The sequence below is a fragment of the Motacilla alba genome, chromosome 3, assembly GCF_015832195.1.
Source record: "Motacilla alba alba isolate MOTALB_02 chromosome 3, Motacilla_alba_V1.0_pri, whole genome shotgun sequence".
Taxonomy (NCBI): Eukaryota; Metazoa; Chordata; class Aves; order Passeriformes; family Motacillidae; genus Motacilla; species Motacilla alba.
In genome coordinates this window covers 75,571,244-75,594,397 of record NC_052018.1, presented here as the reverse complement: position 1 = coordinate 75,594,397, position 23,154 = coordinate 75,571,244, and the positions used below count along the sequence as shown (strand labels likewise).

The window sequence follows — 23,154 nt, the reverse complement described above, 5'->3', positions numbered from 1 at the left end:
TATGAAAGCAATCTGCTTTGTGGGCTCTCGCCAAGGAAGACCCACTAAGCAGATTTTGTTGGATCCTCCAGCCAAACTGCTCTTTTCTTGGCAACTGAAATGTGCATCAACATAGACGTAATGTCAATTTCCAGCATTTTTGTAATGTACTTTATTCAGATTATTTGGATGCTACACAAACCACTAATTCAAATCACAGTATTTAACATTGCCAGTCATTTTTCTGATGTGCCAATGTATATAAACAAACCTGAGCAGGAGACAAGGTCACATTTAAAATATATCTAGAAGGGAAAAATATTGTGTTCTTTTTTGCCTCCAACCCCCTTTTTTTTTTGTGAATAAGAGACCTGAGTGAGGGATTTCAATATGAGATGAATGGCAGGCATTTGTCAGCAGGAGATAGACTCCCTGCAAAATATGGCCTGAACAGCTCAGCAAATTGCCAGGGATCTGCTCAGCTTTTCTCCAAACGAGGCAGTTGGGGATGAGAAGAGCCAAGCTCTCACTGACAAAGCCATGAAGTTGAGATCATGTGACAATGGCCTGTAGCTACATGGAAGGTCTGGTAACCCTGATTTTGGATGAAAATAATGATCACACCGAAAGTTTTAACCTATGTATAATAATAAACAGGGCTGGTAGCTAGTTTGCTTAAGTCAGAGGAAGACTCTAGCAGGTTTCACCCGACCCATTTTCTTTGAGCTGTGGTATCTCAGTAACTTCTGTTTACTCCTGTAAAGAGTCATATATATATATATATATATTTCTCTCTTCCCACATCCACTTCTAGCAATAGATCAAAGCCTGAGTTTACTATTGTACTATGTGCCTCATGACATCTTGTCCTCACATACCAGAAAGTGACTGTCTCTAAAGCACTAAGTAAAGCAGAGTAAAATAGCAGCAAACTGAAGTTTTCTATCTTTGTCTGTCCCAGGAGGGTTAGGCTGAAGAAAGCTAAGACACTCCAAAGGATGCAAAAAACAAGAATGAAAAAGAAACCATCTCAAGAAGGGAGAAAAAAAAGAAGAATATAACCTTAGGCAGAATGTCAAACAGATATTTGGAGTTCAGAGCGTTACACCAGCCTGACTATACTCAACTTTGGCCACCTAGAGCAGTTTTTATATCATCAGTTTTGTGTCATTAAGCAATTAATATTGAGGTGATGTGCCATTTTCTTCTATAAAACTTGCATTCACTATACATCATGGTCATCATTTCAGTTTCTATTGCATTAAAGTACTTAACAGATGTCAGTTCCTTTCTGACTTCATATATTTAGTGTATGTGAGTTGTGTTTTGGGTACTTTTTTTGTATTTCCAGAGAGCAAGTGATCCAAACTACCCAAATACTCTGAAATGCATTTCTTCCACCTAGAAGACAAACAAGCTTACCCTTAAGAAGACAGTAAAGAACAAACACACAGAATTTTTACTAGCTTAACAGGGCCCATGTCATAGTATTATAGAATCACAGAATGGTTTGGGTTGGAAGAGACCTTAACAATCATCCCGCTCCAGCCCTCCTGTCATGGATGGACACCTTTCACTAGACCAGATGGCTCAGAGCCTCATCCCACCTGGCCTTAAACACTTCCTGGGACATTAACAACTTCTCTGGGAAACCTGTTGTCTTGGTTTGAAAAGACAGGTGTCAGCTAAGAAAGGCAGGAGCGTCTCTTGCAATGGAAAATGTAAACCCCTCCCTTTGAATTATTATAATTTTGAAATTAAGGGGCTCTCAGGTAAAGATATGTGAGTTAGAATAGCAGTTCTTTATTAGGAAAAATAAAAGTAAAGCAGTCTGATTAAATGGTGGCTGCAGTCCTCCTGGATGGACAGATGTAGTTCTGTTGAAAAAATGATCTTGTAGAAAGGTGTAGTTTTCTTCTCAAGGTCCAGTGGTGGTGTAGATGGGCCTGGTCTTCTGGGAATCTAGTGGGAAAAAGCTGCTCCTCTGCAAATCCACTGGGAAAAGGCTGACTGGTGTTTCAACTCTCAGATCATATCTAGGTAGGAATGTTTGGCTCCTCCCCCTGGGCAGAGCAGCTCACAATGGGATGATGTAATTTTATCAGTTGCCCATTAACAGATGATATTTCCTGGAGGGAGGACTGGTTGTGGAAGAGATAAAGAAAATTGCCCCAGCTGGTTCTAACAGATGGAAACAGGACACACATCCCCATCCACATCTTGCATTTGCAACCTAAGACACCCATTCAGTGCCTCACCACCCTTACAGAACTTCTTTTAATCTGAACTTACTCTCCGTCAGTTTGAAGCCATTCTCCCTTGTTCTGTCATGCTCCTGTAAACAATCTCACTCCATCAGTCTTTTGGTCTCCCTTCAGGTACTGGAAGGCCACAGATAGGTCACCCTGAAGTCCTCTTCTCCAGGCTGAACAGTCCAAATTATTTTCCTCTTCCCTCACAGGAGATGTGCTCCTTTCCTCTAGTGTTCTTTGTGACCCTCTTCTGGACTCCAACAAGTCAGTATCTGCCTGTGCTAAGGCAAAATCTGCACCAAATCTGGGTGCAGAACTACAGTTGGGGGTCTCATGAGAGCAGAGCAGAGAGGCAAAATCCTCTCCCTGCAGCCCAGGGTATGACTGGTTTTCTGGGCAAGTGCACACTGCCATGCCATGTCCAGCTGCTCATTCACCAGCGCCCCCAAGTCCTCCTTGGCAGGCTTTTGATCTGCTCATCCCCAGTCTGTATTGATAGTATAGGTTGCCCTGATCCAGGTGCAGGACCATGCACTTGGTCTTGTTAAATCTCATGAGATTCCCATACCACCACTTTTTGAGCTTGTCCAGGTCCCTCTGGATGGCATCCCTTCCTTCAGGTGTGTCAACCATACCACTCCACTTGGTGTCTGAGGGTGTACTTAGTGATGTCATATTCTTCTGCCTTCTTCTTCATATTCTTCTTCTTCATGTGTACATGACCATAAAATGACACTGACTAAATAAATGCACATACAGAGGGGTATTTGGCTGTATAAAACTGGGCATCCTTGAGTGACTTTCAAAAAGAGATATGTAGGCAGATAAAAGCCTGCTTCTAAAGCAGGCAGAGGAACTATCCTTGCTTTACCACATTTGATACAGTGCCAGTTAATCCCATTGCAGTTTCATCTGTTTTGTCAATCTGCAACAAGAGGCTGCCTAGAGATGATCTTGCCCCTCTCTACTGCCCACAGAGGGATGTATAGTCATTGGTGCAACAGGGTGAAACATCTTCTCCATTGTGGCTCTGGTCCTTGCAATAGCAAGCAAAACAATTTTGGGCAACCCTCCTTTCTTCCTCCTAGAACATCTGCAACGTCAAAAAACAGTAAGGTCTGTTACTGGAGCCTTGAGCTGATGATATTTAAATGAAAGACAATTTCTAAACTTCAAATAATTAAAGAAATAGGATGATGAGGACTTGGCTGAAGGAAAAAAACCCAAACACAGGTATGTGCATTAATGAAATAACACTATCCAACACCAGTCCTTGATGAGTTTGCCTGTCAATGGTACAGGAGCAGGGGAAGTGTTAATGACCCCTTGACCTCCCCAGTAAATCCACACTTGAAAGGGAGGGGATTAAAATGTCTTAAAAATCATGTGCTAGAAACTGAGAAAGCTTAACATTTTCCTTATGCAGATGTCAGATGACTTTCTCAACCCCTACATCAATTATACATAACTCCAGCAGGTTAAAACTGAAGGACACGAGTGCTGGTATGTTAAGGTGAGAGTTCTTGCAAAAACTTTAGGTCTCTTGACTTGGCATGGCTCCATCTTACTGTCTTTGTCCAGGGGACTGCTATGAAACATCTGAATTGACTACACAGATTATCACGATCCTCTTCTCCATTTACACCAATTTCCAATTGTTTTGAGTGTGGGAGTACAGAAACATGTGATCATCCCAGTGGAGAAGACCCCTTCCAGCTTTACAGACCACCTGTGTTGGGCTCAGTCAGTTCTCCTTCCTGAAAATGCAGTAAGAATTCATCCAAATTACCAGCTTTGCTTAGCAGCATGAAAACAAAATTAAAAAGAAGAAATACAAGCATAGCTATAACCTACCTGGCAAAAGAGGAGAAATATAAAACTCTACCAAAGAGTATAAAAAAAAAAGTTTAGTGTGGTAAAAAGGAGAAGATATAATAATCAACATACTAAAATGACGTGTGTTAACAATTGTAAGGAAATCTTTTATAAGATCCAACAAAAATAAAATAAAAAATAGATGTTCAAATTATCTAACTGAGAATCTCTCAAGAAGACCAAACCCTTTTTCATGTTAATAGCAAATGTCTGTGTGACACCAGTAAAACTTTGTCTGATATTACAATAAATATGAAGAGGAAAAAGCATTACCCCAAAACATCAGCAATCTGCCTCTGTTCCAGTAATAAAGTTATTATTTCTGTGACTAACACAAATGACTGAAGATTTTTACAGCCACCCTGTCTGCACAACACTCAGCTGCAATGATATCGTCTTCTTACTCCAGAGAGACAGAAAATTTAACTTGTAGCCATCTGAGAACTGCTTACACAGTGCCACATTTGTACTGGGGAGAAAACAAAAGAACCAAGCCAGGCTCACATTTTTTGTTCACATGCTTTCAATTCTTGTGACATTATATCCACTGAAGCTTGGAAATGCAATTTACTACTTTAGGTTACTATATATATAAAATTATATATATTATATAAATATAAATAAGTGATAAATTTGATTCCTGGGGGAACCCCTCCATTGCCATCCACTGAGTCTGAAACCAGCTGCTGCTTTCTCACAAAATTGGAGGCAGATTCAAATCTTGGTTTCCCTAAACATATTTCTGAAGTAGCATCAACTACTCCATAGCCTTTTGGGGAATTCATAGCATGTGTTGCTCCCTTATGCTGTATACAATGATATATCAGCTTGTGGGCTGTTGTGGCTCACTGACTGGTACTTCTGCCATCTGTAGTCACCTTGAATGACATCTCACTGTATGAATATTCTCCCTGCAGGGAAAGTGACCACCTGCAAGCTCTGCAGCATGTTTGCAGAAAACCTGTATGAGTTTTTCCTGGTGGGGGACCGGAGCACTCAACCACCATAGGTGCTCACCAGCACACTTAGAGGAACACACTTTTTGTTCAAAGCCTGGCTGCAGAGTCTGAACCATGAAAGGCTGTGGGCTGAGGCTGCATGAGGCCACATTGTGAGAAAGGACTGTACAGTGGCAACACCTTAGAAGATTAAACAAAAATTGGTCATATTTTATGCTGTAACCTTTTGAGTTTGTTTTAAAAGCTGTTTTGTTCAATTAGTCTATTTTCTATTTTTAGTGGGGTAGAAATATTTTCAATAGAAAAGTTGTCTTCCAAACAGAAAAGTTATTTATCCCTTTGCTATTCTTTATCTATAAGGTGTTTGTATTTCTGAATAAGGCACTATAATATACAACATGTCAGAAGCAGTACACATATCTCAGTAAAGCTTCAGGACAACAGGTGGATGAATTTTTCAAATCAACCTAGAGGTCATTTTTAGGATGCTAAATATTTTTCCAGCTTGAAAACTCATTATGTTTTGCCATATGTGCAAGGTAGATGAGGACTGAAAATGGCTTAATAGGCACATTTTTGACAAATAGCCTTTATCAACAACAGGGAAAAAAACCCCAAACCATACAACATCTTAAAGACTAGCACTATTGTAAACTGTACATTTAACAAAATGGAAAGTAATTGTGTCTGTCTTGACAACCATCCATCTCCAATATTAATGATTCTCAAAAAGTCATATAGGAGTGTTTTATTTGGTGGTTTAAATTCCCCATGAACAGCTTCTCTACTGTCTTCCCACATAAGAAGACTTGGTCCTCTCTGCTATGCAAGCATAGAGGAAATTGGTATTGCTTTAATTTCTTTGTGTGCTGACATCATTGCCTAGTGATATTCTTCCCTTTACCCAAGAGCATATACACCTCACCTCCACAAAAAAAAATCATACTACAACAGGACCTTACACATAATTTAAATAAAACAATACATCCTCTTTAACTGAGCAGGATGAAGCTCCATTTGGAGACTTGGAAGGCATTCAAATGTCCAGAGGTTTGAGGAGTGGCTCCTGGAGATTGTGTGAAACTTGAAAGAATGTCTTAGGGCAGCCTCTCTGAAAGAAGGATGGGGACAGCCCTGTAGCACTGGGCTGTGTGCAACCCATAAGGCACCAGCTCCATTGCTTCCCCTGCTGCCTGATGAGGAGGGAACAAGAGCACCCCTGGGGCACATCAAAACATGACAGAGGTCATGTTTTAATGCTGTGAGCACAGACAAAGCATGTAGAGCCTCTTTATGCCCCATACTCTGCTTTACACCAGTGTCCAGATTCAGCTCTCTTTCACCTCTCACTCTTGCAAAGCAGAGTAGCTATGACAAAAAGTGTAGGATCCTGCAGGATGTAAGCATCACTGCTGCTAGCCTGGGTTATGAAAGCAGCCAGGAGTTGTTCTTTCCAACCTGAGGGAGATACAACACTGTCATGGAAAATATTTATAGGAAGACCCTTCCAGCTACAAAATGGTTAAAAACCTTATAGGGCTTCCAAATAGGGCTTCCCACTGTTTGTTCTGTTATTTTGGAATTTCTGGGTTGTTTTTCCTCTGAATTTCTAGCTTTGTTCTCAGACCATTGCTATAATCTTATATGATAGAATCTCTTCAAGTCTCTTGCTGTGTTTCATTTGCAGCTATACAGTGTACATAGCAATTAGCTGTTGATGTGCTGTTATCTGGTCTCTAGTCCTTAGCATGCTTTATTGTACTTTTCATCCTCCATATGCCATAGAAAGTCAGTCAAAGTCCTAATCCCCTTATACAAAAAACAGCTTTGAATTGTGGGGCCTATCAATACTGAAATGCCTGATGAACTTTCTGTGCACTTGCCCTGGTGTGTGTTTGTGCACGTGTGCACTGTGTGCGTGCCTATGAGAGGCCAAGAGAGGGAAAGCACTCTTTGAGATCCACCTGGGCACTACAGGAGAACATACTGTTAGAGATTTTGGCAAATGTACTAAAATATATTGAAGAAACAAATTTGATTTGTATCTGCAAACAATTATCTTTTTCTGAAGGTGAGTTTTCATAGTAGGTATGCACATTCTTCCACAGTAATGTAAGCAAACACCGTCAGAGCCCCAGCCTTGCCTTAATTACTGTAATACATTTTTATGCCTTGTAAACAATGATTTATTGTCATGTTTGGATCAAGAATGTGGTAACACAGAATTGTGACTGATTAAAAATTTCAAAAATTAGGAAAAAGTAAGACTAGGATCCTAATAATGAAGAATATGGCCAACAGAATGACTTTCATGGACAAGGTTCTAGATAAAAATATAATATTCAAACAGACCCATGCTCAGTAATTTGGATGAACTCCTGATCTTGCTAAAGCAAGCAGTAAAATTAATTTCCTAAAGTGACATGTGAAAAAAGATATAGTTCAGTCCAGCTTTCTTGTATTTGGACAAAAAATGGGGGGTTTTTGGGTTTTTTGAGTTTTTTAAAGGGATTCAGTAAACCCATTGCTTTTTGGCAGAATTAAAACCTCTCTCTTACAACACAAACTGAAAATAAGTATAGTTTTTCTGGAATCCTAGATTTTTTTGGGGTGTGTGCGATAGAGAGCAATGTAAACAAAGTAAAGGAATTTCAATAAAAAGGAATTAAAAAGACATTTTACATCAAGCTCTCTTTCCATTGTCCCCCTTGACAATAATTTCACATTATCTTTACTCTCTGCTAATGTATGGCTGTGACTTCTCTTGAGGAACTTAATCATCCATACAGGCTAAGGCTTCAGTGTTGCCTTTCCTGCAGCTACTGAATCTGCTCCGTGAGCTGCCCATGTTACTAAAAGTTCATTATAAAGATGACGCAACGGAGGTGACTCCCTGTGTTTCTCATGGACAGAGGTGCCAGTGCCAGAGGAGCTCCACTCTGACAGCCTTTGGAGGGCAGCTCATCATGCTTACAGTTTAGTAAGCATTAGCATACTGCTCTCAGCTCCCCACATAGATGACATGCAAGCATTAATGCATCAAAGGTTCACACCATCTCACACCATCTCTCATGTCTATACCACCTTTGATTATAGAGGGTAAACTTTAAGACAGGAGTGGCTACAGTACAATTTATTTGGCTAAAGGGAGCTATCTATAATGGAGATGCCTACTACAAACATGGCCCCCCTGAGGTGGCCAGAAAGAAACAGTTCCCTCTGAGAGATATTTATCTCATCCTAAAACTGGAATGAAGTACTTCTGATGCACTGTGCTCTAGACACATTTCCTTTAATTCCATAATTTCTGGCTTCTGGAGGGAGACAGACATGACAGTCTCAGATATAGAGTAGAATCATCTGTGGGGAAATGACCCTCACATAATTTCCACCCTACATGCCAAACTCATAGAAAGCTTGCACTCCAAGTGATATTTGCATCAAGGTCATCCAAGTGCCAGACACAAGTTAACCAAAAATGAACCTCTGTCCAGTAATACAGGGCACAGGTGTGAACAAAGCTCTGTATATGCAGTGTGGCATATTAGGAAAAGAAGGACAACGGGAAGAGGGGAAAGAGAAGAATGGTATTTTAGCAGTAGGACTTCTCACAGAAGCTCTTGGAAGCCTTCACCGCAGGGAAATTGAGTCTCCTCTTTCAGCCTCACACACAGCAGAATTCTATGTGTGCAATCTGGAAGCCAGGGTGAATTTACAGTAAAACTTCCTACAAAGGAGGAGAGACTTAAAAGCCTCCTGGCTGTTATCACAGCAGCTGAGTTTCAAAAACAGAGAGTGGAAAAAAATCAGGGAACCAATATTTAAAGGTCCTTGAGACCATCTTCTGTCCCTGCAGTCCTCAAAACAAAACGGTTGGAGAGACTTTGTGGCAGGGAGTTTGTGCTGGGCACAGCCTGGTCACTCCTCTCAGCACAACCACACAATAGGGATGGTCCTGGGATGGTCCATCCCTGTCTAAAACCAGGCACAAGTTTGCACTGTTTTCAGCAGATGATCCATGTACCCAAAGTGGTTTCTCACCTCTTAATCAGTTTCCTGGGATTCAGCTGAGCTGTTAGCAGAAGATTGCCATGCTGCTTCCTCCACCAGTGGTGTCCAATGCCAGCAGTACTCAAGTGCCCTCAGGAGTATTACTGTTTCCATAAGCAATGAGAGGAGAGGGTGAGCTTTATGAGCTGGATATTTTATTATTTTTTGTCTGTAAGAAAGGCTGTTTGCTATACTCAGGTAAGGCAAACACAAGATGTTCCTCAGCTATATGTCACAACATCCAAGCCAGAGGCACAAAAATATAGGACCCAGCTTTGCCTTCGTTGCCACCCCCAGTAGCCCTTAAGCTTCTGATAATTTTTATGTAGATGAACATGATTTTTTTTTCAGTCACTTTATCTTGTTTCCTACTATTTTTTTCTTCCTGCCTTCCCTGTTGCCAAAAGAATGTACAGTTTTGCAGATGGTTAAATCCAATTTTCAGTTTCAGACAACTACAGGAAAAACCTGCATGGACTTATCTTTCCCCTTCCCAGCCAAGGAGAGCTGACAGAAAGTAGGAATCATCCCACATGTTTGTGTGGCCATGTACCTGGATTCGAGGCAGGGCACAGAGTTCATGCTTTGTTGCGATATTCGCTGGGCAAAGAGGCAAAAGGCAGTTACACCAGCTTGGTCCTCATCTCACAGCCAGAGTGACGGACCACACCTCCTGGGAGATACCAGCCTTGCCCTCTCTGGGGTCCCAGTAATGATCATCTCTATCATTTGCGAGCAAGACAAGGGTTGAGGAGACACCAAGGGCCACCCACCTCTGAGCCCTAGGTCCTTCCAGGCACTCTAATTCCTTCTGATTTTGAAGGCTTTTCCTACAATCACGTCTGCCTGTCTAGCTGCCCTGTTTTTTCTTTTCTGCTCCTTTTCTTTCTTGCCTCATGCACCCTTCCAGCACCTCCTTCCTGGTAAAATGCAGCACAGGGAGTCAGAACAGTCTGGCATTGGCCTTTCAATATATTTAAATACCAGCAATTCACTGAGCTGGAAAATTGTAAATCTGCAATTTTATTGAAAAAGGTGGTCACCCTGTTCTTTGGAGCCGTGTTCAGAGACAGCAGCATAATTAATGGACCTTTATGCAACACAGAAGCAAAGAATGGCAAATTTATTAAGACTGGTAAGATGATATTTTTAATTTCTAAGAAATCAACTTTCCATATCTAGTTTTGCTTATTGCTACATGAAAAGAAAGGCTGTTTTAACCATCCTGTGCAGGTGAAAACACTGTCACTTTTTTTTTTTTTTTCCTTTTGAACTAACACGGGTGAGGACAGCAACTGACACTGAGGGATTACTAATGTCTTCTAACAGTGTGCATGTGGTGCCTACTCTGCACTGTGTCTAGACACCTTCCTCACATTTCATGTAACAGTGTTTCAAACCAAACCAGAGGCAGACCAGTGCTGTCAGTACAGCTCATTTTAGTTGTAAAGGGCATGCTTACTTGATGTGCTGCTGGGAAAGTTAAGTGAGGCACTCAAGCCATAAAGAAAGCTTTCAATTGGGCAATACAAAAGGGGAGGCACAAGCCACCAAAGTGGAAAATAAAGGTGAAAGTTTTCAAAGGTAGGATAGGAGTCTTTCACATACAGGGAGAGTATAAATGAAATGAAATGAAATGAAATAAAGCTTGTCATCATCCTTTTTACAAAATGTGGGTGGACTGAAGTAGCTGTAGTGAATTATGACAGTGCTGTGAATTATGTGTGCAAAGAGCTACTAGATAGATGACATAACCCCAGTCTAGAGGATTAAAAGGCCACAGAGCTGTACAACTGGCTGCAGAAATATGGAAGGTGTAATGGAAGATGAAGCACCATCTTCTTTGGGGAAACCCTTTTGAATTGGACATGGTATGAACTTAGAGTGGAGCACCTCCTCTAGAATAACTAAAAGTGCATATCTCATTATTCTGACTAAGAATACTTTCTCCAAATTAGCAAAGCCTCTTTCACAGGAACATGTCTTCCAGAATAATTCCTTAAGCAACTAAGCCCTGTGAGGAAATAAGTACTCTACAGAGAGGATGGGGAATATAGCAGCTCTAGAACAAGCTCTTGGTTGCTGATGGCTGCCTCCCTTTTCTCGGTAATTAAGACTTCCTAACACCCAATAGAAATGGTTGGCTGGGGCCTGACACTTCAGTGCTCTTGGAAAGAGTTCTGCCAAATAAACGTAACAGAAATGTCAGGAAAAAAACAGACCTCTTCCACCCTTTCTGTTCTCCTTATTCTGGCGGTTGTGTCATTCAGTCTCCATCATTCTGTCATCTATCATTCAGACCTGAGTCATGTGTTTAGTCCCTCATTTACACAGCAAGCCCTCCAAACACTGAGCATAGATGGAAGGGTGTGAGCTAATGGTATCTGTAAAGAGAAAATATTAATTCAACCCCATGATATTTTAAAAAAATGGATATTTAAAAGTAGAAGATAACATAGGTAGGGAAATAAATTGAAATTATTCTGTATAATTTATGAATATAGCCTGTGGACTAAAACAAGATCATGTGCTGTGAGCTTGAGATACCAAATTATTATTGCCTAAAGATTATGATCTTTACATAAATATTTGGGAAATTTATATTAAAATGCTATATTTTGTCAAGGATTCTCTCTCCTGTTAGAACCACAGCCTCTTCAGGTTCTTATTTTCTGTGCTCTCAGTAGTTGCATATGGTTATAGCAAACCAGGCCTGATGAACCACTGGCACTTTCACACTTGTTTCTGTATCTGGGTGCAGCACTCAGTGAGAGGAGCCACTCAGGCATATGGCCTGTAATAAGCTGAGCTCCAGTGAGTTGGAACCTCCTGCTTCAACAGCTCTTTGGCCATTTGTTTTCTTGCTGCAGCACTTTGATTGTTTTCCTCCCTTTGACAGAATGATGAAAGCCGCCAGAGGGTTTATGTACCACCTCTACCAAATGTTACCCATATTCCATTAGGTTGAAAATGGGGAGATGATAAGAGAAAAGGTGCCCACTGACTCTGGAAGTCCTGAGGATTAAAAGCTTATATCCTGCTGGAAGAGAAACTAGTGTACATGCAGACAAAACTTCCCAAACCAACTGTGGTGGCTTTTGTTGATCTTTCAGCTGAGGTTGTCCATGCAGCAACTGGCAGTCTCAGTTTTCACTCTTACACCAAAACTGGGATAATTATTTTTTACAGTATATATATTTGGTAATTTATTACAGAATGTAGTTTAGAAGCACATCAGCAGAAAGGTATTGGAATAGTTTAATCCAGCTCAGTGAAAAATATCATTTACAGGAAACAAGAGACAAAGCTAGTGCAATGGCAGAATAAGAAATAAGGCTGGAATTTTTCAAACAAATGTGTGGAAAAAAGAGGCCTTTGAGCAATGCAAACATACAACAGAAACAGCAAGAAAAAGCTAAGTCTTATCCCTGGCCTAAAGAATGCCAAGTCATATAATTTCTGAGGAGAATTCAAGGGGACTTCTAGTAAATTTGGCCTCGTTTCCTTCCTCTCATGCCTATATCTTTAACACACAAGCTGATCAAACACTTATTGCTACTGAAGATACAGGACAACAGCTACGTTGCCTTTTGTGCCCCAGGACAGCACAGAGAGAGTTCTACATTTGTCCTAATTGGAAGAAACTGAAAAGTTTTACATCAAACTGTTTTGCAACAGAGAGGCGAGCTTTCAGTTGCAGTGAATTATTCATGAAATTGTTCTGCTTCCCACAGAACATTTCAATTTTTCATTGAAAACCTGAGCAGGCAAACCAAGAAAGTGCATGAAATACTTCAATTCTGAAGAGCCATCACAGCACTCCAGAGAAGCCATTCTGTTTCTTTGTTGGGGACTTCGCCTCTCCCCCAAATTTCATTTCCCAAATACACTGGCCAGGCAGCAGTGCTGATGCATACATCCCCAGCTACATGAGAAAGGAATACTGTTAATTATGAAAGATGAAAAGAAGTCAAGGAATCATAACACTGTATTTATTTGTTGGGACTTGAAAACTTCTACCACCTAACTCTGTCATTGTTTCCACTGGATAGGGAGAAAAAATGCATGAAGAGAGGGAAATGTGGAAGAAAAATGGCATGAAACCTTTCAACTGCAGCAGCTAGTTTGTGTAGGAAGTGAAGCGGAGCTACAAGGCCCTCCAAAAATGAACAGGAGAGTCACTGAAGTATGAGAAAACAATGAGCAGAAAAAGAGGCCACTCAGTCTTGCTCAGTGACAACCATAGGATGTGCCAGACAACTCTCATAGACATGTCAGCTCAGCATCCAATCTAAAAGCAAGATGCAAGTAAAAGTGAATATGTAGTGTGAAGGTGAAATTACACCCAAATAGGACCACAAAAAAGTACAAAGATTCAGAAGAAAATTCTTTGACATCCTCAAGCCAAAGGTATGCATTGACAAGAAAAACAACCTAATGTCAATTGCTTGACTGTACATTCTTTCTAGAACAAATTGCCTTAGATTTCTTCAACCAGAATCTCAGCTGGTCTAACTTAGATAGCTGATTTCTGTGAAATTCATGGCCATTTGAGCCTCTTGCCCTTAGTTAAGTGGCATATTATCTAAGGTGAAAGATACATCCTTTGGCTATGCTTAAATTTCTGTTCAAGCAGAAAACACCATGAGATGGAAGCTTCAAAAGTGACAGTGCTTCCTCTCAGATATTGATAAAACAGAGGTAAGAAGTCAGTTTCATTCCTGAGATCAAAATAAAAATGGCATTTAGTTTTGAAAAGACAAAGGAATCATCTGAAGCAAGGTGAATACTAGGGATGTAATGTAAGGGAGTCTTAAATGTATCTGTAAAGAGGATCAGAGATAAACATGCAAAAGGAATTTGACATATTTCTTGGAGGGAGAAGTTATGAGTGATTGGATGTGTTTGAAACTTGGTGTGATGACTTTCAGAACCAAAAGATCAAGAGATGCTTGATCAAGGGAATCTAGGAGAGGCAGACAGAGAAGCATGGGTGAAAGAATATAAGCCCATAGCAAAATACCTTTCTCTCTGTGTTTCAGGCCCTTTTTCTCTGTGGTGGGAAGGAAAGATCAGAAATATATGAGCACCTGTCTTTGAAACCTGGGTAGCTTCCACTGATAGCATCAGAAAAAGTTTGATTTGGGCTCTGTTTGAGGAACAAGTCCTGATCAATTCTCATCTGAGTGGTCCTTATGTACACGTCCTTCTGTACAAGGGAAAATAATTGGTTATCTGATCAGATAAGGAAATGCCAAACAGGATACCTGATTATAGCAGATAGCTGATCTATGGAGTTAATTAGCTTCATGATTCTCTGAGTCACATAGAAAAATGGAGAAAGATAAAGAAAATTTTTAGATGTTGACAAGGGATACACGGGATTGTTTTGACTGCTCCAAGTGATACCCAAGGCACAAAGTTCAGCAGTGCTTCTAAGGCTGCTCCATAAAAGTCTGGCATATGGTCTCCCCCTAGCTTAGTGGGCAAGTTTGTCTGCAGAAAACATGGATGACTTGGTCACTGATAGGAGCTCAGTGACAATACACACAGTAGAACAGTTAGAGACCCACAACTACCCTGCCTTTAACATTCCTTTGCCCTCGGTACTGGTCATGCTGAAATTAGCTGTAACAGCAGAGAAGTGCCTAACATAGCTGGAAGGGCGTACACCATCTCCATGTCCTCCTGAGGTCTTTTATGAGGCTGATGCTGTACATAGGTGCTGCCTGCCTGGCTGTCACCTGTTGGCTCTGTCCCTGTGCCAGGGCTCACTGACTCAGCTGCTGCAGCTGTCCACAGCCACTGCTGTGCTTATCTTTGGGCAGCTGACCACAAAATGCCAATTGCTATTGAGGCAGGCAGCAGGATTTCTTTCTCCAAGACAAAAGTGCTGGCAACTGTTTCAAAATTCCATGTTGAATATTCCCCTGTGTGTGTGTGTGCATTCTGTTACTTGCAGTATCTGCTTAGAAGTATTAAAGCAAAATGTCTTTGTCAGTTTTGTCTTTTTGCATTTGACAATTACTAATGTCATTTTACTTTTGTTTGTAAATGGAAATCTGTTTGCTGCTGAGTCACAGAAGAAGGCAAGACATGATAAATATATCTCCAATCAATCCAGAAAGCTGTGGATCACCGGAATCAGAAAGGGAGTATTTTTTTAACCAGCAATAGCAGAACAGAAGGACCCTGTTTCCTGTGCAGAATTCCCTGTCACTCACATGTTTTGACTAATGTGAGCTGCATTCCCCAAAACACAAATGTGAGTATCAAGAGCCAGTGGCAGATACCGCCCTTTATATGGAAACAGGAATAGAGGAAGCCCAGCATTCCCCATATAGGCCTCCTAATGCAGCTGTCTGCTGGAAGAAATTATAAAATGCAAACCAGGAAGCTGAAGCACAGAATGATGACTTTCACATCCATGTTCTGATTTCCAGAGTGTTTGTCCCTCACCCTCAGTATCCCTAAGTCTTTCAAATGTCTTGACCAAGGCATGAAGTATTTGAACTCTTGTCTGCATTTTTAAGTTTTAGCAAAGTTCTACTATCACTAAGACCAGCACATTTCTGATCCACTGGGAGACAGCAGCATCACAGGAGCTGTCTGTGTATCCTCATGATGTGGAGTCATTGCTACTTGATTCTCTGAGACTGAGAAGACATGTCCACGCAGTATGTGATGATAGAATTCTTAGAAAATTGGCAGTCTGAAGAGCCCACTGAGGCATATGCCATCCTTGCAAACACAGAGTTAGGTGAAGTAATAACTGTAATGAGGAACCTGAGCTAATGAATGAAAAAAACCTGAGAGTAGGACCCTACTACAATTGTCATTGTGGAGATTACAGGGTTGTCCAGCTGGTGGCTTGAAGGATGGAATAAGAAAGCAAGATATCTCTTCCTCAGCATGAATTAAAGGCTTTCTTGGACCTCTAGAATGAGACAACAATATTAGTAGGTGGTTTCAGCCTTTTTAGAGAAACCATGTAAACCTTCCAATGTTTTTCACCAGCACAGTAGAAAATACTTTATACAACTCTAATGGCTTAAAAACAGCTACAGCAAAGTTATGTATGTTTTCATAAGAGAAATGGTCTTGCTGAAGTTCTGTGGAGATTTGCAAGAGGGATCATGATGTGCTTCTAGAAAAGGCTTGTCTCAACAACTCTAGTGGTGGATCAAAGCTCAAGATGTGCTCAAAATGATCCCTGGAATTAAACTGTCACTACCAAGACAAGTGTCTTCATGGGTGTTCTGGCTTGCAATTATTTTCTGTTTCTTATAGCCAGGTTTATTTTGCTGTAAAGGATTCACTGAAGCAGACAGCAAGGTAATGCACAGAGACTTCCCAAAGAGAAGAAAGTATCATTTCCAAAACTGTAGTTGGCCACTCACCATGGTGGAAGGCTGTAGTGCTAATGTAGACTCTTTTGAATGCACATCTAGCAACGTAGTGCCTTTGAGAGGCTTACAACACCTACTATTCTCAGCTTTCGCCTTTCCTCTCCTTTTGAAGTAGCCTCACATCCAATTCAGTGCTGCTGCTTCCAAAGTCCATTCCCCAGAGGAAGACCAGAAAGTCATTCTGGTTTTCCCCATTTTATTTGCATCCACAGTAATTATTCAGGCAGTATTTGAAGGGACTTTGAATATTTATTAAAACTACATCAAAGGTATAGCGCTGTTTTTTCTTCCTATATGACCTGCAAGGAAACAAAAAACACCCCAGATAATTGCATTCAAGTTCAGGTTATTTAGTCCCATAGCTTCCATCTGAGTATTTTTTTCTACAGTGGTGATAGACAGGGTTTTATTGTTGTTCATGGCTAATTTAGTTCTCTGCATGTGTTTCAAGCATTTTGCTAAGAAGCCGCATTGTTTGTAATGACATTGATGGTGAAGTTTCTTCACCAACAGCCCCTCTCTGAGGTCCTACACTGTCTGAGGAGAATGGTCCAAGATTCACAATTTCTTTGCAGACCAAAAGGTACACTATAGCTCATTATCTCAGAGGAGAACTCCAGAAGGATTGAAATCTGCAAGTTTGCTCAATGTGAGCAGCAAAAAGAGGCTGATTCCCTGCCAAGCAAGAAAGTTAAAGCTATGAGAACATCAGCCTGCTAAGCCACTTGATTGCAGACTAAGCAGGGATAAACACATTTTATTCACTGCAACATGATAGCTTCAAATAGATATTCAAAATATATGTCTGAATTAATTTCTTCTATTCACATTCTGAAAAGATGTCATTGCCTCAGTGCCAGGGGAGCATATTACATTATATACATACCTTTTTCATGGCTATGACATTAATGGAAGAATAAGCACAGTATTGACAACTGATATATCTATTTATTCAAGAAAAATCCGTGCACTGATTAGAAAATCATTAGCATCAGCTGGTCTCAGGGCTTTGTAACTGTTTATAATTCTTTAAAAAATCCATATATTTTTTCAAAAAAATAAATGGAGGTATGGTTTTGTTGTTCAAAGGTATTTTTTTTGTTGAGCTATGATTTTCTTTTGTTACAGGTATTGCAGCAAACTGAAATAGATGCCATTCTGAACTCAAATTCCAGCAACTCCTGAAATTCCAGCAATTTAAAGTTTTTCTGGTGACTGGTTCATCAAGGACCTCAGTCTACCTTGTCTGGGGCTTGATATTTTGGTTATTGTTGTATGGTTAAGACCCTTTCAGTTTTCATGGCATAGAATGAGAGTTTAGGGGAAATGCCTACCACTGTCTGTCTCTATCTTTTAAAGTGCGTGGTGTTGGAGTATTTTACAAATTTATTTCCCTCCAACCCAACCACACATGAAAAATGGAGGATTTTGGCTGTTCCAGCATGTCTATTGTGTTAGGATACTGTTCTTTCCTTATGAGCATCAGCCTGGGTCGTAAATGGGGTTCACTTCATTTTAGTGCAGATGTGGAAAAAGCAAGGAGGCTTTATCCTTGGTGTTTGGTTTTACTTCTTTGAGAGGACAGATCTTTCTGGTTTAGGCTGTCTTCCAAACAGTTTGGATTCATAAACCTGTGGAGCCATTTTTTGTGCTTGTGCCTCACCAGCCTCTAGAGCATAAGGGATTAGATTTGACTAGGCATTTAACTTTTTTGACAGCTGTGACTAGTGGAGCTGAATCCCAGTGAAGGTAACATCTTCTGCTGGTTTTATTAGTCAGAGCTGGGTCCAACTCACTTTAGCACACTGTTTTTGCTCACCTCCTGTCTGTTCAGTACACTTGCCACAACCAGTTAATTCTGTATGAGGCACTTTCTTTCTGCAGTTCTAGAATGTATTTTCTTAGGTTTTTCTTCCTGCACCAACTGAAAACTATTAAAACCATAAAATGCTTCAAAACAAGCAGGTGTCAAAAAGAAATCTCTCTTCTAAGTATCCCGATTGCTGCAGGCAACTATTACTTGCAGTTACAAGGCAGATAATTTAAACTTTGTCTAGATATCTCCCACATTTCTAAACTACCTCCTTCCTGATGGAGCTGTAACTTTCGCTGTCCTGTTTTTCCACTCAGGGTATTTTTTTTTTTCACATTACTCCTGTTAACACAGCTTGTTGAGTAATAACTCAGGACCAAGGCATCTGGCAGAGGTCTGCTGCTGTCAGTACCTATGTCCCAGCTGATTGGCGCTTAGTTACAGAGGTTGCACAGGGCTGAACTGCTCTGTCTGCATTGGTCCTTGCTTATCTGGATTGGGGAACATATTGCAAAATATTGCAAACCTCCCCACAATGCTCCCACCCAAATTTTTTGTTGTTGTTGTTGGTGGTTTTTTGTTTGTTGTTGTTGTTTTTTGTTTGTTTTGGGGTTTTTCTGGGGGGGGGTTGTGGGTTTTTTGGGGGCCTTTTTATGTGGTTTTGTTTGTTTTGGTATTTTGTTTGTTTGTTTTGGGTTTTTAAAGAGCCAATAAGAGGATGGAAAGTACTCAGATCTTGTCATGATGTTCAGAGAGGAGGAGTCAGATTTCAACCTGAGAATGGGGTATTCAGATGAAAAGTTATCTGTCTTATGGTGTAGAAAACACCATTGCTAGGAGTAAATATACAGACTGATATCAAGAGTCTTGTGACTCAATAACACAAAACTTTTGATTTTCTGATGGGTGTTATATAATGCAAATACAAAAGGATTCTGTTGATGTAATTTCTGAGGGGTCATTATTAGATGCTGATTTTAAATACAGTTGTGTTTTGACAACTTAGGGATAAATCCTATGCTTACAGAAATGATGGGTTTACACAGAGTAGTGTAAATTATTTGATGTACAGCAAACCTTAACTGTTATTCTAATCAGGTTGCAGTACATTTGATGTATAACTCTAGTTCTCCATTTACACCACAGTACATAAAATTGTGCACATGTGTGTGCATATTTATACTTATGAATAGACAGGTACCCAAACTGTATATACTGGTATATGTATATGCACACCAAAACTTTATACATACAAGTATATATGAAAATATATGCACAGAAGCAGATGTGTATAAATCTGTGACCTCTAGTGATCTATAATAAAGAACTACAAATTTGATGGGGGACAAATACAATTTTCTTTTTTTTTTTTTTTTTTTTGTTCTTTTGTCTGGAATGGGTTACACACCCTGTGAATGGAGCTAAAGAAAAGCATAATTTACAGCACAGAAGGGAAATGGTTTTGATGTTTATGAATCACTACTGTCAAATTTCTGCAAGTAAAATACAATAGACAGAGTATATATAAACAGCAGCCCCCTTCATGTTTAAAACATTCTAGAGAGCTTAACAAGTGATAACCTAAGATAAAGCTGCTGTTGGGTCAAAGAATGAATTAAACAAGTGTTGCCTTTAGTCTTGACATGAAAGCATTTACAGAGCCAATGTTCTAAATCTCTGCTGGCAGAATATTCAGAGGTAGAAAACGATAGAGCACTTAAGATGCACAGGCCCTTTCAGCTATGGATTTATAATGATATTTCTGTAGAGCATTTGTAGAACACAAAATCTGACTTGGGCAGTAAGGAAGTGATACCTCAGCTGGATATGTAGGGCCTGGAAATTAGATATGCAGCTGGAATTTTAAGAGCTAATGAAAACCTGAGAACACTTCACCACAGATACAGCATCTGACTTTGTGAACCTCCCCCCCCCCCCCAACTGCTGATTTCTTAAATTCACGTGACTCAAGGCTTTTTCTTGCTTATACATTTTGCAGATACACTTCCTGATTATACAACTTCCAGGCTGAAAGCTCCTAAATGGGTGTCACTATTGCAATGGTTCTGTCATAGTTCATCCAAGAAACTATTTCCTTCTATCCTTAGTGAATCAGCCTGAAGCAGGGGAGAGGGGAATTTCCCTCTGTGTCCAGTCACAGAATGTAGCTAAACAGTTTATTGTGTTGCTGTCATAGTGTGGACGGACACCTGTCAATCAAGATTTAGAAAACTGGAAAGATCTGGGTGGATGCCCCTTCCTGTACAGCGTCAGAAATCTGGAGGATGGTTACGGCTTGCAGCTGTTCCTTGACCAATCCCAACAATCAATCCAGCTCTTTGATTTGGGGCATACTCTGTTATAGTGTCGGTCTATCATTATATTAGAATGTATTTAATTATTATTTCTCTCTTCTTGAGCCTCAAATGTGCTTTTAAATAAATTGCATTCACTTTTAAAAACTCTGTTTCAAGTGTAAAAAGTCTCCAGGAAAAGCAGAGGGGATAAGAACAAAGAGGAAACTCTGAGGATGCTTAGAATTAGCCAAGACTCCAGTCCCAGACAGAAGTCTTTCATCACTACAAAATTTTCATGTAAATTGTAGAGCTAAAGACTAAATTATCCTTGATCCAGATTTGATTTTTTGAACAATGTGTTTCAGAATCATCCCAGTAAAGAGTGAATGTGGATGAATTTGAAAGAAAGTGGACTTTAACTGCTTAACCCCAGACTTGCTATCCAAATCTCCTTGGTTGCCCACACTCCATCAGTGTCATGACTTTTGCTTTCCTTTATGTAAGCTCTACAAATGCCCAGTATCCCTGACTGCACACAAAACCTCTTTCTGAGCATCTACAGTCTAATGATATTCTGAAAACTATGTGAAGAAACACTTGTTATAGAGTACACCTCGCCCACAGGGACAGGATCAGACACCAAACAAAACAGACAAGCATCTGTATTTCCTGTGAGACACTGCTTGTTAGGAAGGGCTATGCATGGGGGTCAGTGCCCTTGGCATCCTGCCAGAGACCAAGCACATCCATGCTGTGCAAAGAGCCCTAACCTTGGCAGGACATCTAGCCTAAGCAAAAGGTCTCTCCCTTGGGCTTACTGTACCTGCACAGAAAAATGCAATGTGAGAGACCAACAAAATCAGAAGCAGTAAGGACACTCACCTGCACTCTTGGAGATGTTGAGAGTTCAGGCCAAAGACAACCTTTGGACAAAAAATTGAGCTTCACAAATCCATTCCTTTGTGTAGATCCCATTTATATGCCTAAGACCTATGTAAGGTGTGGCAACACCTTTACTCAATGCACCATTTCATTTTACCTTTATAAATGACTTCAAGGAAATTTACCTGAAGATCGGGTGCTTCCTAAGGATTGGCAGCTGATGGCAGTAACTCATTAGCACTGTAGGTGAAGGGGCTGCACCTCACATTTCCTGCCACAGAGATCACTTCTCCGTAGTATTGACCCAACTACTCCATGACCATGCTGCCCAGAATCACTAGATATAAAAACTGCTTAAAAGGCTGCTGCTAATATGTATTGGAGGTTAATTGCAGGAGTTGGGAAAGCTGATGTTTGCCTGAAAACAAACACAATATACATTTGTAGTGGGAAGTTGTAAACAAGGAGGCATGCTGGGTAGGTAGCCTCAAGCTAGCAGAATTTTTTTAAAAATCTTGAGACTTGTCTTTACATTATTTATAGGCTGGAGAAGATTCATTGTTTGTGAAACAACAGGAAGCCTTTGTGCTACATCTATCGACAAACTGAAACCTTCTTGGAGTGAAATTTGCTTTGATATCCTGTAGAGATTTCCTCCTGAATTCTGAGTTTCTTAAATATGCTGCTCTCAAGACTGCTCCTTCTCTCACATGCACATTCTCTTGCTATGCCTCGTATGGTGCGTGAAACATTTCACAGTGAACTAAACCCCATGTGGTGGGAGAGAATTATCAAGGGTGTATGGTATCTTTAAAGAGAAAATTAGTAAAACATTGATTCTTATTAACTCAAATAAAAACAAATTTCATTAAAGCACTAGCAAAGAGTGAAAAAACTGTTATGTACAAAAAGTTGGTGTGTTCTCTGCAGAACCCAGCATAAGCTAAAGATGTTACTTTTATAATATTATCGGAAAGCAGGGAACAAAGCCATAAAGAGAACTGAAAGACTAATTCTTCCCACAGGAAAACAAGACAAAACACTGTGTCCTAAGAGAATATTCTGTACTCACTGTGATCCTTTATCCTTTGTGGCAATGAGAGAGCAGTCAGCAAAGATTCAGTGGGCAATATTGCATGTAACTCTTCTGAAGTCCAAGATAGCACACCAGAGATTAACACAGTCCATATCAGACTCAAAACTGGGTTTGCATTTTATATATTGTGATTTATTGAACTGCAGTAGCCCCTAGAGGCTCTTTGTAGGACTGCTGTCCCATTTTGTTCCATGTGCTAACAGGAAAGGACAATGATGGAGCCCTTGGGCCCTCACTTGGACTTCACAGGGGTCTGGCACAAGCTCAGAAGTCTTCTGTGCTTCCTTTCCAGAGATCAGTTTCTTGTTCTCTTTTGTATGAATCACTGAGTGAGTTTCTCTGATAAAGACCCTCAAAGTTGGTGGAGTTACTACTACACACAGCTTGCTGTTTGCACCAACTCATCCTCACCTGTTGCAAACAAAAACTCCTTTGCCAGAGGGGAACAATGACCCTGCCATGTTGTAGATGGACTTCGCAGCAGAGAGCATCTATTAGCTAATCCCAAGACCTAAGGAAAAGCAACAACAACAACGATAAGA

At 40.3% G+C, this 23,154-nt stretch overlaps 1 protein-coding gene and 1 long non-coding RNA gene across 2 annotated transcripts in view; one reads left to right on the top strand and one right to left on the bottom strand.

The window, feature by feature from the left end:
• The window catches only part of LOC119698574, a 341,074-nt gene extending 319,842 nt beyond the window's left edge, over positions 1-21,232 (top strand). Inside the window, exon 6 of the mRNA XM_038130625.1 lies at positions 20,535-21,232. Within this exon, the coding sequence (XP_037986553.1) occupies positions 20,535-20,650 (116 nt within the window). The 3' untranslated portion in view covers positions 20,651-21,232. The remainder of the gene's footprint in view (positions 1-20,534) is intronic.
• On the bottom strand, positions 1,828-23,112 carry LOC119698578. The gene is made up of 4 exons (XR_005256181.1): positions 22,589-23,112; positions 21,517-21,557; positions 9,107-9,219; positions 1,828-3,988 (listed from the first exon to the last, which is right to left on the bottom strand). It is a non-coding gene; the product is annotated as an uncharacterized LOC119698578 (long non-coding RNA).
• Between the last annotated feature and the right edge of the window lie 42 nt (positions 23,113-23,154).